This window comes from Aplysia californica, unplaced genomic scaffold (genome assembly GCF_000002075.1).
Source record: "Aplysia californica isolate F4 #8 unplaced genomic scaffold, AplCal3.0 scaffold00570, whole genome shotgun sequence".
In the NCBI taxonomy this organism is placed as follows: Eukaryota; Metazoa; Mollusca; class Gastropoda; order Aplysiida; family Aplysiidae; genus Aplysia; species Aplysia californica.
The window spans coordinates 494,605-510,678 of record NW_004797840.1 but is presented as its reverse complement, the minus strand read 5'-3'; the positions used below and the strand labels follow the sequence as shown (position 1 = coordinate 510,678).

General features: G+C 38.6%; 1 protein-coding gene across 1 annotated transcript in view; it reads left to right on the top strand.

The window, feature by feature from the left end:
• Window positions 1-606: 606 nt before the first annotated feature.
• LOC101846762 (protein argonaute-1) overlaps window positions 607-16,074 on the top strand; it is a 54,306-nt gene continuing 38,838 nt past the window's right edge. Inside the window, exons 1-8 of the mRNA XM_013087288.2 lie at window positions 607-680; window positions 6,025-6,054; window positions 6,922-6,966; window positions 7,306-7,356; window positions 8,531-8,694; window positions 10,093-10,214; window positions 13,186-13,306; window positions 14,250-14,431. Of these exons, the coding sequence (XP_012942742.1) occupies window positions 662-680; window positions 6,025-6,054; window positions 6,922-6,966; window positions 7,306-7,356; window positions 8,531-8,694; window positions 10,093-10,214; window positions 13,186-13,306; window positions 14,250-14,431 (734 nt within the window). The 5' untranslated portion in view covers window positions 607-661. The remainder of the gene's footprint in view (window positions 681-6,024; window positions 6,055-6,921; window positions 6,967-7,305; window positions 7,357-8,530; window positions 8,695-10,092; window positions 10,215-13,185; window positions 13,307-14,249; window positions 14,432-16,074) is intronic.

Genomic DNA, 16,074 nt, shown 5'->3' with positions numbered 1-16,074 from the left:
CCCTCCCCCCGCTCTCTCTCTCTGGAAAATTCAAAAAGAACAATATTAGGCTACAATTTGCAATGATTGCTAATAACCTGTTTCCATGCCGCCCAGCTTGCTCTGTTATTGTATCCCCATACGAAATATACTCTATAATAACAGAAACTTAAAATGCCGTCACAACCACACATATTTAGTGCTAAATATTTTATTATTTAACACCTGCGTGCAAGCCAAGGAGGTTACAGTTTTAAGCTCCTTGGTGCAAATTCATATATATAAGTGTAACCATATATCACTACACCGGGTTTATATTTGTTTTATTTGTTTATCTCTTTCTCAAGTTGCCCTGTTTTGTCACAATCGTTTTCTGAGAATGTTTTTAAATTCGTGATAATAGATTTTATTATGTTTTCCTACATTTGTTTGTCAATTTGAGTTTAAAAATTGGAAAAATTGTGAAATCAAGTAGGCCTAGCGCGGATCGAAAAATAAAGCTAAAATTATAATGTAGATCAAGATCGAGATCTTGTACACATGTATTTGTTTCTTCAAAACGGCTGTCTCAATTTTGTAGTAATTGATCTTTTGTGAAAGAGGAGCTGTTGGTCAATTCAGTTTTTGTGTAAATTGTGATCTTAGGGGTAGAAGTGGATAAACAATACACAAGCTTGCCTCTATGTTTCCAATGCAGCCAGGTACGCTATTAATTAAATCACGGGAGGATTAATTGGGTTTGAAGCGTCCCGAGTTTTCTTGGCCACAAACCTAGAATCAAGGAAAACGCCACTATGTTTATATTGAACGATAGCGACACTTCCGCAAGAGTTGCTGCAGAGCAAAACAAACATGGCGTGCTCCATCAATGATGAGCACACTCCGCTACAGACTGCTCCCTCCCTCTCTCCCTTTCATTCGTTCATTCTGTTTTTTCATTTCTGGCCCCCACTGGAGGATTTCCTCCACCTTAATACATAGGCCTATCGTTGATCAGCTGTTAACCCCTTCTTTGACAGGGCTATGCATTCCTACATTTAAGACAACTCTGATCTGCTAGCCTAGGACCTAGGAGGCCTCACTCCCCCTGACCCAAAAGTAAAAGGCTAGATTTCTAGGCTAGTTCTAACTGCTAAGTTAGTGTGCCCTCCTCGCCTAAGGCCAAGTCCAAAGTTCTAAAGTAAGCTCGTTAACGAGGGCTAGGACAACTGTCTCAGTTTTAACTCATAATCTGTGGACATCTGCAAATACTCAAATACAACACATGCGGCTAAACATAGAACGACGCACCTGCCTGATTGGGTGCTAATGTTATATAGTTGGCCTAATGTGATGTCATCACATCCTGGGGTACCCAATAGACTATTTTTAGAATGCCGTGGAGTAGAGAATCTTTAGAGATACCGCATAGAACGACATGGGTCAGTGGCTTGACATCCGTATCGATATATGATATGTTTCACACAGTAAAATTTTACACTTGAACATGAGGGAAGATTGCTTAGATTGTTGATGCTCAGAACAGTTATAATTAGCAATGACAATGAAAAATTAAATTTGCATCCAAATTGCTTAAAAATGGGCTTAAATGAAAATAAAGTAAATTCTAAGAACTATGGTTTTTAAATTTTAAAAATCCATTGATAAATAAAAAAAAGTTATAAATTGGGATTTTTGTTTGCAAAATGTTGGAGGACCTTCATATAGGAAAAAATCGCCAAAATGTGGGACATGTTTTGATGTATTTTGAGGAAAAACTGTTCATAAGTCAGTAATGAATTGGATCATATGAAACTTGGCATCTCCATGTGATTTTTAGTGCAGAATCTAGTTCTGCTATCACTTTTTTGATGTCTTTTTTACTTTGGATCTTAAAGACTGATATTTGCGTGAAATTTGTTGAATTGTGTGACATCGTTTTTACCTCGACACGATCACCCCTTCTAAAACTCAGTAAAGCGCTATCAGGAAAACCCGCGATGTAGTCATCGGTGACCTATTTGGTTATAGGCAGCCAATCACATGCCGCCTAGCGATCACGCGCCTCTTGCATGCCGGCACCTCGCGTTTGGAATGCGTGATCTAGTTTCCAGATCTAGTGTTTTATCAATGGATGGGTGGTAATTTTAAGTTGGTACGGAAAATCTACTAAACGCTGAGATCTGAAATTTTACAGCAATAAAGAAGACATGTGGAGCGCTTGTGTGGTCGGTGATCAACCTACAGCTCCGCTTAGTTTTCGAACCGCAGAGGAAATTCGCACAAACACGGCAATGTCTCCGGTTTTAGTAATCGTTTGGGATTGTATGCTGGCATGTCGTTAGTTTAACCTTTCCTCTGGTTGGTTGCCGAGTTTCATTTATTTTCGTCCAGGAGTTTTCCCGTAACTATACTTAGAAGAGAGTCACTTCTGATTCCGAGCGGCCCAAAAATTGCCCCTCGCGCGGAGGCCGATTTCCGGCCCAAGGCGCAGCGGGCGATTGGCATTGCTAGTTATAATAGGTAGCGTAAACACGGCCTCGCGGGCACTCGCGACCTTCCCACCGCGTGAAATCGGGGTAATTCAGATCGCTGTTTCTTTGCTCTTTCGTTATAAAGCACCAAATGCCGTACACCTTGTAAAAGTTCAAATTTTCCTCGTTACAATGGTTTCAATTGTTTATGTCTGATTATTAGGAGCTGGAGAATCGCAGAGGAAAGCGAAGCCCCTCGCAGTCGGAATGTGTGGTCGGCCGGTTAAAAAATTGACACGCGTGCATTCAAATGCTTCGCGGAATGAGGGATGATTAAATACCGTCTTTTCATTGGTGGAGAACTGTAGAGCTTTAAACGGGCTTTCCCGTGGTATATATTTGGCCTTTGGCGTTTAAATAGAAAGCCTTTAAAAATGCCGTCAAAATTTTCAAAGATCATTTTTTACACTAAACATGCAAAAATACCGGCTCCAAAAAAAATTTCAATAAATAAAAAAGATCAGTTTATTTTCTATAGAATAAAGTAATAAGCTTGGAATTATTTTGCATCAATCCTTCCGCGAGCCTCGGAAAGCATGTGACCCCCCACACGGGGTACACTACAGTGTAGAGCTGACTCCCTCGCCGCGGGGGCCGGAGCGTCGCCGGCCGGCTCAACGCTCTGTGTTTTTGTCGAAATAACGACAGGTCATTGTGTTTGAGGCGATAAAGATTAAAATACTGATTTGTAGTGATCTCACAGTCTTGAAAAAAATAAGGATCCATATATTTGCTCTGGCGATTACACTCTGTTAATGTGGAAATGTTTAGTGCACTTGGTACTCTTTTATTATCTGTCAAACATGGGGTTGCAGCCAGTGACTGACTTTAACAAATTTTGTCAAATTTTAAACAATTACCATTTTCTTAAAAATTGACTGAGAGGTTAAAAAATGGTACCAAAATGCTCAGTGATATATTATGCCTTTCAAATGGAACAGATACGTTTGGCATATACAGCTACTTTGAAAATTCAGTTTCTAGTACCTAGTTATAATGTTGTTGCTTGAACTTTAAATTGAAACACGATAAGCCCGTGAAAATTGCAGTAAAGACGCTGGAAGATTACCCCGCCCAGGCCTGATATACAATGCGCAGAAGAGATTAGCAGCAGCAGCATCGGAGCACTGCATTATATCACATGACCGGTATTCCTGGAAGAACATCGCACAAAAGCGTCATGCCGTCAAAGGTCTTGTAGTAGAGAATCTTTGGTGCCATGTGCTTGGCTATATTTAGATGTAGTCACGTGATCGGAGGGATATCCCAGTCTGATGTCACACAAGACAGCCGCCTTGCCTAAAAATAGTTTGCGTCTTTCTACATTTAGTTGCATGTGATACAACTTGTAGTCCAGCATTTCTTTCAGGGCACTAAGGTCACTCGGAGTGACTTGGGAAGTCATGGTTCGAACGTGTGTTTTTGCCATGAATACCATGAGCTGTAGGAGTAGGGGGTGTTAAAATCCAATGATGAAAATATTGTCCTTTATTTTATAGCTCCAGAAAGCTTTCTATGGGCTAAATAAGTTTATTACAAACACATGAATAACTCCTTCTCATAAATTGATCATGTGATTACGAGTGGTTACACCTCAATTCGAATCTTTTAGACGCCATGAATCCTTGAACTATTGTTAATGTTGCTACACAAACAATCTAGGTTTCGAAAGTTAAAAAAAATGTAGGGCAATTTAGTAGCCTATTAATTTTATCTGTAAATAAAATTTTGAGTAAAATACAAACTTGTTTTAATTTAAAATATTTTTTGGATAAATAGAAGTCTTGTTTCTTGGTTATCTTTTGGACTTCCTTTTATGTCTAAGTTGGTTAATTTGAATTTGTTCAAATTTCATTACACGAACATCTAGAGCTACCAACTTATTATGTGTTTCGAATGAGATGTATGTGTCATTTTCGAAGAAACAAAGACAGTTCTGGAAGAAGGCCGTGAGAGCACACAATCGGACTGATGAACAGTTCCGAATCAGCACAACCCCGCTTAGACTACATGCATCAAGCAATCAGCTGGTGCCGTATTTCTACAGCTGAAATTATGTGTGTGCATCAGGAAAGCGAGGGTGTCAAAATACTCTGCATCGTCATGGCATGTTAATGATTCAGTAATCGAAGGATAAGGGTTGATGGGCTAGTGGTCTAAATCCAGCCCACTTGTTGCATACATATTTCAGACCCAGGGTCTTCGATCATGTTGCTTTTGACATTTTGGCGTTAACATTTTGCCTTGCAAATTTGGTAATGATATGCTCCTTCTTTATTCCGGAATACAAATCCACACAGTACTTGTGGCTAAAACTCTGTACAAAAAATTAAAACCAGTGGTTCATGTGCCTACCTGTAACATTCTGATTACATAAGGCAACCAGAAACAGAACATTTTGCAAACTTCCTTGACATCCTAAAAAATTACTCATTTACGTGACACACAAAGTATGTCATAAGGCAACAAAAGGGTTAAAATACAGCAAACCACAAATTATTTTTTTTTTAAATTGGTGGGACCAGAGAGACTCCATGCATTGCATACTACTTCTACTACTACTGTTACTACTACTATTACTACAATAACTACTTCTACTACTACTATTACTACTACTACTATGACTACTGCTATTTACTACGACTATTGCTATTATACTACTACTACTACTACTACTACTACTACTACTACTACTACTACTACTACTACTACTATTACTACTACTACTACTACTTCTATTACTACTACTACTACTACTACTACTACTATTACTACTACTACTTCTACTACTACTAATTCTACTAATACTACTACTACTACTACTTCTACTACTACTACTACTACTACTTCTACTACTACTACTACTTTTACTACTACTGCTGCTGCTGCTGCTGCTACGTTGTGTGTACTAAGTAGTCATGTAGCCTTTAGAGAGCAGGGATGCCAAATGTACGTTTTTTCCGGTTTTTTTCACTTGCAAAGGAAAGGGGAGAGGTAAGAGAGAATGTTTTTGTTTGCTCATTGAAAAGTTTTACAAGGTTCGGTTTAGGTGAGATGTGATGCTCCGCTCATTTTCAGTTGTTTTTTTTTTTTCAAAAATCATTTGGCATCCCTGAGAGAGGTACGTTCATGCCCATGACACAGCACATACTCCACCCCCACACACTGCTCTCATCATTGTGACATAAATGATAGCTCTGAGTGCAATGGCGGGTATTTATTTTTGTTCTAGGAACCCATGGGATTTTTTAAAAAACTTCCCCTTCGTGAAATTAGAAAGGAGTCAAGTTTCTGGTGCCTAATAGATTGACTTAAGGAGGTACATAAGCAGTCTCTCAGAAGAACTCATTTTATTCACATTTGCTGGATGTTGATAACACGGTTAGTAGAGTCGCCCTAACGTTAACCCTAACCCATACCTTATTACCCAAATCTAGTTAATGTGAATATAATGCGTAGGCGAAAAAAAAAGCACAGTTACATTCTCAAATATTTATGTAATTTATACTTTTCTGCTTTCTCATTTCAACAGGGCAAGGTGGCTATGGCCAACCTCCAACTGGTGAGTGAGAATATTTTACCACATATTCTTGTTTATGTTTTTTTGCTTTTAATTTGAACCTAAAGCTTAAGTACTATGCTGCAAGTATTGAAAAGAAAGAAACTCCCCCCCTCTTTTATTATTAACCCAATTCTTTCCAATTGCTAACTATTTATATGTATGTGAGGCAGCGTGGTGAAATCAGGCGCTCGTCAAAATAATGAATAAACTTGCATTTTCCCGCAGGTTAGGGAATTTTTATTGAATTTTTGTTTTTTATGTCCATTAAAGACCCATTTCAGTGTGGATTTTACTGAAAAACTTTGATTAAATGCATAAAAGATGTACATTTTCAGTTTCCACGTGCTCTCAAGCTAAGGAAATAACTAAACTTTGGCGGCCATTTTCTCACAAATTTTACCTCTTCTTAAACCAGGCGACCCCACCTCCTTCAATCGCAAATACGTTGACTTGTATCCAAGATAAATGGGTACATTGTTTTCATTGAAAGCAAAGCAAATGGATAGCTTTAAGATGGTACCAACAAGTACTCCATATACCAAAGAATTGACGGGCGCCTGATTCCACCGCTTCGTGACACAATAATATATCTGTTTGAATGTGGTCTTTCTGAATTTAAGATAATTTTGTCTATGGCAATTGACATCACAGGTCTACTTAGTATTTGTGAAAGTCATTGCTATTCGAACAACATATTGAAATCAAAGAAGTATTCAAAATGATGTCTCTGGTATATCTTACTATTTTATATAGAGGGTAAGGCGTGCAAATAGGCCATTGCTCGTGAACTTAAAATAGTTTTAGCAAGGCAGTGCTTATTCTCTATGTATGAGACTGAAAATTGATATTTTTTTTCCTAATTTGCAGGCCAAGGCTTACCCCCTGCTTTCTTAGGATCCCATTTAGGAAATGGTAAGTGTCTCTCCTGATTGACTTTCGTGCTTTCTTTTCTTTTCTCTTTCAGAAAAGTTTATGGCATGGTAAAATGAAGGTTTGGATTAATAATGAGAGAGCAGTACTTCCCCTTACACTACACTGTCTTATTTTTTATGTTCATACGTTTTAGGTTATTTTACGCCAAATGGCAATCTTATAAAAAGAGGCTCTTTTTATTAACTTTTAAGAAAAGTGAAGGCTGTTTCATACTTTTTCTCATCCTTGTTTGCCTTTTATTTTTTTTTGTACCAAAGATAGCCTGTTTTGTTATAAAAAAAATCTTTTCAACTTTTTTTCTGTTTTGTGCTCTTGCAGGCCAACCCGCTGGTCTTCATTTCCCCTTTTCTGGGATGCAAACTCAGGATGGTAAGAAATATACACGTTTTAGAACATGGGTCTCAAAATTCGTGGTCTGTAGGGTGATATTTTGCGGCCCACATTTAACATCAAAGCTTAGTGTTAATGTGGCTGGCACGTTTTTCTCATGCCAAATGTGGCTGAGTTGTGTAAAAGGAAAAACTGCCAGGTCTCTTGCAGCAAGGACCAGGTAAGAGAAGCCTATGTTCTAAAGAACCGTTTATGTTCTCAACTGCTATTGATAAAGATTGAGAAGATTAAATCTGTTGATCTTAAACAAAAAATGTTACTTTAAACCTTTTCTGGTTAAATACTTGGTGCAGCCAAGGCCCAACTAGACTCTAACTTCAGTGCCCTCTCCCCCCCCCCCCTCTCCCTCTTCCCCCAGGTAAATAGAGTTTGATAACCCTTTTTTAGAATATGTATGTGGATGTGCTTTTGTTTTATGGGACAAGATGGATGCTGAAGAATGTACAGTTTCAATAGGTTTGATAAATGTGATGGGTCATTATCATTCAAGCAAATGTGACAAGATAAAATGCTCTTTGTAAGACTAGACTTGTCATACCTATTCTCGGATCATCAGATATTTTAATACCCACTCCCCACTGCCTCTGTATATAACAACTTGATTTTTATGAAATTCATCGAGGAAGCATAATCTGGTCATTCGACAATGTTAGAAGACGCACTGTTTGAGTCGCTTTAAAAAAGAAGCTTAGCTTTGTTGTTTTTTTGCAGATTTTTCCATTCTGTTTTCTTTCTGAGAAACTCAAAAAGGTTGGCAACAGCATGTGTGCTTTGAAATGTGCTAATATGTGTTTCTGGTTTGTTTATGATGGTTGGAAATGTGCCACACCATGCCTTTGGTCTGCTGCTGATCGGACGTATCATGTGTCTGATTTGTCCTCAATGAGCGAAAGAATTACTTAAATAAGAGTCTCCTTTGATTAGTTATGGCTACCGCAACTACTTAATTTATCGTGGGGGGTTGACTCTGGTGTGATTTGCTCCTTCTTTCTATTTGAATATCTATTGTCCTTATCTCTCCACCTTCTTTTTTGGGTTTGTTTCTCTCTTGTAACGCAAATGTGATCTGATTATGTTGCAAGTTTCGTAAAACACTTACTAAAACTAAGATTTAATATATCTTGTTGTTCTCTTCTTTCCCCTCTACCAACAGTCCCACCGCTCCCACCGACAATGCCCACACCCATTGGGCCGATGACCCAGACAGACGCACCCCCTCCCCTATCCTTTGCCGTGGGCCAGCCCCCCCTCTCTGAATCCTTCACCCCACCGTCCCCACCGCTGGCAGATTTTGTCTCTCCACCGCGACCCAACCAGGTATGACGTGGTCACGTTCGATGGCTCAGACCCACACATAGTGGTAGTCTGGAAGGGGGGGTGGGATTTTGCTTTGTAGTTGTAGAGTAGGATTCTTATGTGTTGGGTAAAAACGACACCTTTACCAGGGATTTAAGTTTGGTGTTTATTTTCTTTAAATGTTTTCTTAATTAATTTTTGTATTTCACTAGGATAATTTTTATCATGAAATACTGCAGTCGTGTATCCTTTTCTGTCAAGGACATGTGCTTAATGACTTCCTGAGTTATTTTATTTATTCCAGTATTTTCTTGTTATTTAGCTTTCTGTGTTCTTAAAGACTCATTTAGGTCTGTCATGCCTGAAGGCATACTTTATATGTTTTAAAAAGTGGTACATCACAAGATGAGACAGGCAGAAAAATGAAGAAGTAAGAGCAGGTATTGGCACTGAGTCCTGTCTGCATTTCATAGAATGACAGAATAAAATGGTTCAACCACCTGTTACGTATGTCGCCTAGCGAGCCAGCCTTGAAAGCCTACAACACCAAGCACTCCGGTTTTATAGGAAGGCCACGCTAAAGGTGGATTGAGGGTCTTAAGGAAACCCTGAAAAATCATAATATCCCAATTTTTTTTTTTACGGAATTGGCGCCCCATAGAAAACTGTATCTCCCCTCGACGGTTAATGGCAACAGAGGATGAAAAAGTAAAAGTAAGTAAAGCTTGGTATATATATATACACCAATTCATATAATGTAAATCTCTCTGCCAAGTATTTGAGGTTTTTTATGTTTTATTAAATTTCAAATTTATTCGCAGGTAGTTGGAGGGCGTTACTGGTAGGTCCTACTTCTTTACTCTCCCACTGTTTTTTCTGTCTGTCTGTCTTGCCTTTTCCCAGCACAAAATGACCACTATTGTGTCAATGTGCTTCTCTTTGCTCAAACGAACAATCAAAATTATTAAGGGAAGAAAAAAATGGTCCCACTACAGAACAGGACTGAGGCTTGCCCACCTTGTGACTTGGTAGAGCACAGGATGAGAGAACTGGCACTAATAGTAATACATTGTTGTATTCAGAAAATGAAGCTCATGATTGTGTAGATTATGCTCCAAAAAAAAACCCACCAGTCTTCAATAATTGAAAAAAACTAATACAATTTTTTTTAAAGACATACTCAGAAAAATTCCTGTTACAAACCAACAAATCCAGTTCATCTCGTTTTACTAACTAGATAACATCATTTGCATAGGAATGGATTCGGGACCCACATTAAAAGAAATGAAAAAGAAAACATTTTAATCATTTGAATGACCCCAGAGGGCCACCCACCCTCAAAGCCCTTCTATCTTTTTCGTCATGCTAAGATTTCTTGGGTTTTTAAAAATTTCTTCTTTTCAACATTTTTTCTCTCAGGGCACAGAGGGCCGCACCATCTCACTGCGAGCCAACCACTTCCAGGTGCGCGTGCCTAAGGGTATTATCCACCATTATGACATCAGCATCACGCCAGACAAATGCCCTCGGCGGGTGAACAGGTGAGTCGATGGTGACCACTTCTTTGAGCTAGCTACAGTGGAGGCCACTTAAACCGAACATACGCGCGCTCATATGACCTTATGCAGTTGCAAGCGCCGTTAAACACTTACCAAAAACCCCCCAAAAATCTAACATGGTTAATCTGAAAACATCGGAAAACGGAAAAAAAATGTAAAAATCCTCGTTTTTTTTCTTCTTATATTATATGTCTGTAACCTCTCTAAATGGAAAATCTGGCTAAATGGAAGAAAATCTGGAAGTCTCGCAGATTTCAGTTTTAACGGACTCCACCGTATCTCAAGTGACACAAATTAAAGAGCCTTGTCGTGTGATGCATTTTACCAAAAGGTTAGAAAAGTAGATACAGCTGTTAATTTTACTTACCTATTCTGTACTGTGAACCTTACAAAGCTGAATCGTAGCAGTACAAAATTTGTTGTGTTGAGCACATTTTGTGGCAACACATTTTAGACTAGTACAGATATGAGCTTCTAAATGTGATTTAAAGAAGGAAAGGGAAAATTCAAGTCCTGGGGATTATAACCCATTCGAATCACAAAGGCGTTAGTTGGTCGTTCTTCCCCTCCTTCTCTACTCTCCCTCCTCTCTAAGAAGCTCAGCAATATCGCTGCTCAGCTGTGCTATTGATTTGTTAGTTTTCCCATTCTGTAGTAGGTCTCGGGCTCTTCAACTTTTTTTTTTTTTAAATATTTTGAGTGTTGCTTTTTCTTTCAATCTTTGCCCAGATGGTAACATGCTAGACAGTTGTGGAGTGGACCTTAGGTTATATCCCAAGACCTGCCAAGTACTCCGATAAAATCTGAGCTGTCCAAGTCTTTTCTTCTTTGGCTGTTAAAGAACCTAAGTCAGATTTGCATAAAAGCTTATTTTATTTCTTGAATTCTGTTTCCGTCAGGTCGTACGCGACTTATGATAAATGATGTGAAAATACTCACTCTCGTCGAGTTTCACTTCTCCTGGGATCCGGAAGTTTTGAATGTAAGTTCATCATAGGCTCTTTCGCTGTCTATTTGCCAGGGTCAAGTCTTCATCTTCAAAAATAATTTCTAGAGATGTAGATAACTTTGGTTTTAGTAAGTCCCCCCTAATTTTGAATCTCTCTACAAGACAAACATTCTAAAAAGATAGAAATAATGCTAAGTGACTATAGCCACCTATTGACATTGAAATTTCAATTATCGACTCACAGTGCACTACTTTTTTCCAAGAAAGCATGAACAGATATAGAAATTTATTAGATTTAGTACCTGCAGTGAGGCTACTAGCACACAGTCTTACAAAAATGAAGTAGAGAGAGACAGAATGTTTAGAGAGTGGTGGTTTTGCAACGTAATGTACATGCATTTAGTTTCCTTTTCTCGTTGTGTGTGTGCATAAGGTGAAAGTGCACCTGGTGTTTGTAATACCAATGACCAAGACAAATTTCTACCAGCGAGATGAATAAAGATTGCCATTGTCACTTTGTAATCATAATCTACTGAGGTTCGGGAGACTCCTTTTTTTCAAACTCCTATTGTTTTTTGACATAGGAAGACTCATCTTTTCGGTTATGGAGTAGTTGGCAGGTCTGTATCGCTAACAGGACGTTCTTGAAGCTGGACTGCTTGGGGAATTTTTGTAGCTCGCTCCCATTTGAGATGTGTCTTCCATTTGAAGCCTCGTCACTGAAGTATTTTTGTGTCAAAAGTTTCATTGTTCTGAGGTACCAGGAAATGGGATAAAGTGTACTGTGCTGTTTTGTCTGTGTAAGTTTTAAGGGGTTAGAGGATACAGTTGTTTTTAAAAATGCAGTTTATACAGTTTTTACCATTGTACAGGAAAGACAAAAAAATGAATATTGTTTCCAAGAAAACAAACTCTTTGTAAACATCCCAAGTCAAAATTGTTAGGAATACAATTCTGATAATAACTTTTATATTATCTTTTTTAAAATGTTTTCTTGGTGTTGTTTTTTGGCTCTCCTGTAGAACTGTAAAAACTGCATAGACTGCACTTTTAAAAATAAAGGCAGTGTACACCAGATGTGTCCCAATGCAGTTGTGCCCCTTTTAGCCTTTCATCAACAATTTGTTTTAACAAATTTCTTTTAAAACTTAAAATTTAAGTCAGTCATGCTTAAAAGAGAAAAGAAAAGATCTACAGTATAATTTCAGGAAAGGATGAAGACTATTTAGAGCTCACCAAGATTCGAATCTCTCACATCCGCTTGTGGATCAATTTCCTTTGCTAACTCCTTCCCCGTAGGTGTATCCAACTTTCTTCTGCAACTTCTGTAAAGTGGTTGCACGGCTTGCTACATGTAAAACCTGTTGTTGCATATAGTGTGAGCTATTGTGTCCCTTTCAAACAGGTTGTTAAAAGTCTGTCCTTGTAAATTGTTTTGTTTTAATAGAGGTTTTACGGCGCTCGCAACTGCATAAGGTCATATGAGCGCCAGAAGGTTAGAGGAGTTACAAGAGAGTAACAAACATAAAAAAGAAAAAGGGGAGTTTAAGGACGATAGATGTTTAATAGGAAAGAAGAAGCAAACCACACCAGAGCACCCGCCAACCACCCACTTTCCAAGTAAATGGTTTTTCAGAATCTGCAGCATTGACTGACATAACTTTTTGCTGTAGATAGTTGATGGGTGCCCTCATGTGGTCTGCTTCTTTTACTTCTGTTCAGTTTTACTGTTATCTTAATCAATTTATGGGTGGTTGATGGGTGCTCTGGTGTGGTTTGCTCCTTTCCTATCAAACATCTGTTGTCCTTATCTGTCCTTCTTCTTTTTTGTGTACGTTTCTCTCTTGTAATACCTGTAATCTTCGGCACTTATATGACCTAATTGTGTTTCAGTTACCACATTGGCACTCAGTAGCTGAGCATAATGCACCTTTGTCTTTGTTTCTCCCCCCAACTTTCCCTCTGTTTATATCCCCCACCCCCCACTCCCCCTTCCCCTTTCAGAGAAATCATCGACACAATGGTAACTGCCTATCAACAAAAGATCTTTGAAGGTCAAAAGCCTGTGTTTGATGGGAGGAAAAACATGTACAGTAGGGAAACGCTTCCAGTGGGATCCGAGAAGGTGAGTTGATTTAGTGCAGCTTCTGCAAATTTTTTGGTTTTTTTAAGTTTTTGTCTTTTTCTAAATACTGCTGGGTGGGTGGCACTCTGGTGTGGTTTGTTTCCTCTTTGCTATCAAAGATCTGTAGGTGCTCTGGTGTGGTTTGCTCCTTTCCTGTCAAACATCTATCATCATAATCTCTCCCTCCTTCTTTTCCTTTATATGTGTCACAACGCAGTGGAATCAGGCGCTCGCCAATTTTTGGGCATGTTCAGTTATTGGTATTATCTGAAAGTTTGTTCATTTGCCTTGCTTTCAACTAAAAAAAATACCCGTTTATATTAATATTGAATAGAAGTAGAGATATTTGCGTTTGAAGCAGATGAGATTGCCTGGTTTCAGTGGTAAAATTAGCGAGAAAATGGCTGCCAAAGTTTAGTAATTTCAATAGCTTGAGAGTCCTTGAAAACTGAAATATACATAATTTGTGCTTTTACTGAACGTTTTCCCAGTAAAATTCACATGAAAATGTGTATTATATGGACTTAAAGGTGTTGAGCCAAAAAAAAAAAATTTGATAAAAAATGGTCAAAATGGAGGAAAAATGCCTGTTTCTCAATTTCATTATTTTGATGAGCGCCTGATATCACCGCGATGCCTCACATATGTTACTCTTGAGTAACACCTCTAACCTTGTGCACTTTTATGACTTTGATGTGTTGCAAGTGCGGTAAAATTCTTACAAAAACTAAACCCAACAATATTTTTCACTTCCACTGACACAGCTCTTGGGGGGAATTTTTTTCTCTAATTCAGTGGTAACTACAATGATGAGATTTTGGATGGTTGGCGAGCACCTCATTCTACTGCATCATGACGCGTATGATCTATAAATTGTGTTACAAGTGCTATAAAACTCGTGCTAAAAAAACTTAACTCATTGTATGTATATGTATAATTTCAGATTGAGTTAGAAGTGACCTTGCCCGGTGAAGGTCGGGACCGAGTGTTCAAGGTGGCGATCCGCTACGTGGGTCAGGTCAGCCTGTTCGCTCTGGAGGAAGCCTTGGAAGGTCGCACCCGCCAGATCCCCATGGAGGCTGTCCAGGCTCTGGATGTGGTCATGAGGCACCTGCCCAGCAAAATGTGAGAGCTTGTGTGTGTTGTCTTACTGCCCCGTACCGGTCTCCTTGTTGTACTGTCTGTCTCGTGCTTCTAATTCAAAGCTTTATACTTCCTTTATATTGAAGTTGTACATTTGGTCAGTTCTTTTATAGGGGTGTGAGTGCTGGACAGTTGACAACAATATTAAAAGGAAATTAGAAGCAACAGAAATATGATTCATAAAAAGAATGTTGAAAATGTCGTGGACAGAAAAAAAGACAAGCCAAGAAGTGTTGGAAATGGCAAATATAAAAGGATGACTCACCGAGATTACAAAGCTGCGACAGATAAACTTCAATAAGCATGTACAAAGAAAAGAGGGTTGGAATAACTAAAAACTACAGGAAAAATCAAAGGTAAGAAAAACAGAGGACGCTATTGTACAAGATTCATAAATAGACTTTGGCAAAAAACAACACAATGAACAATTTTTTTATGAAGGCCAGGAAAGGAAGAGCGGGATGGAGAACCATTGTAGTGAATGTCTGCTTCAGACTTTACGTTTCCGATCCAGCGTCTGCTCCAGACAAGACACCTGATAATATTTCCTTTGTCTTGGGAGATGTGTGAACTTAACGCTTGTGTATTCAAGTGATTGGAGGCTGCCTTTGACGTGCAATCGCTGTTCTTTCCTTTCTCCTTATTGTTTTTGTCTGTCCTTCTTGCTTTTTCTCTGCATTAAATGGCTGGAGGTCATGTTGATGTTCTTTTCTTCACTTCAGTTTGTCGGAAATGCTTCAATGGCTTATTTTTGCGAATGGTGAACTCCCTGTGTAGTCCCTTTGCACTTCATTTATAAACTTGGTAGCTCTCTCCCATGTTGAAATATTGTTTGTCCTGTCTGTCTTTTCATAATGCTGTTTTCTTTCTGCATACATTAACATTTTAAAATTTAATGACTCTTTTTCTGAAGAAAAGATACTAATTGAACTTGTATGGCTCTTTTAGGTTCAATTTTGTTCATTTTAGGAACTCTATGCTGTATTAAGATCAGAGTTCTCTTTATTTTTTTTTTGCCAGTGGAAGGACTTTGATGAGATATATATAAAATCTGATTTTTTCCTTGAATTCTATATCCATAACATGTCACTTATCATAAATGACGTGGAAAAAATAAATTTTTACTTGCATTTATTTGTATTATTTGCGCGACTTTATCATAAAAGATGTAAAAATACATATCTGTAATATATGCATGTGATTGCTATTCATGCTTATTTACCCGCTGTTATTCATTATTCTTAATGTAATCTGCATTGATTCTGGAGGCTGGTTTTTGTTTCCCAAACTCTTATTAATCCGGGTAGCGACCGAAAAAAATTTCTTCTCTCAAATTGTCTCCTTTCACCCCCTTTCCTGTTCTCTAGCAATGTTCTGTTGTCTGCTTTTGTTTCCACTTTCTGCCCCCACCCTCTCACCTCCTTTGCCCCCTCCTCTGAGCTCCTGACTCTTTCTGCATCCTTTCTACTGCTACTCCTTGGCTCCTCCTAACTGCTGTCTTTCTGCCACACCCCTGATCTTCTGGTAGGAAAGATCTACACCTAGCCTTCTTGGACAAGGGCAAAACATCTCGGAGGGCCCGTGTGCAAGTTGCGCACGTTAAAGATCCCTTGGTGGTCTAAAAT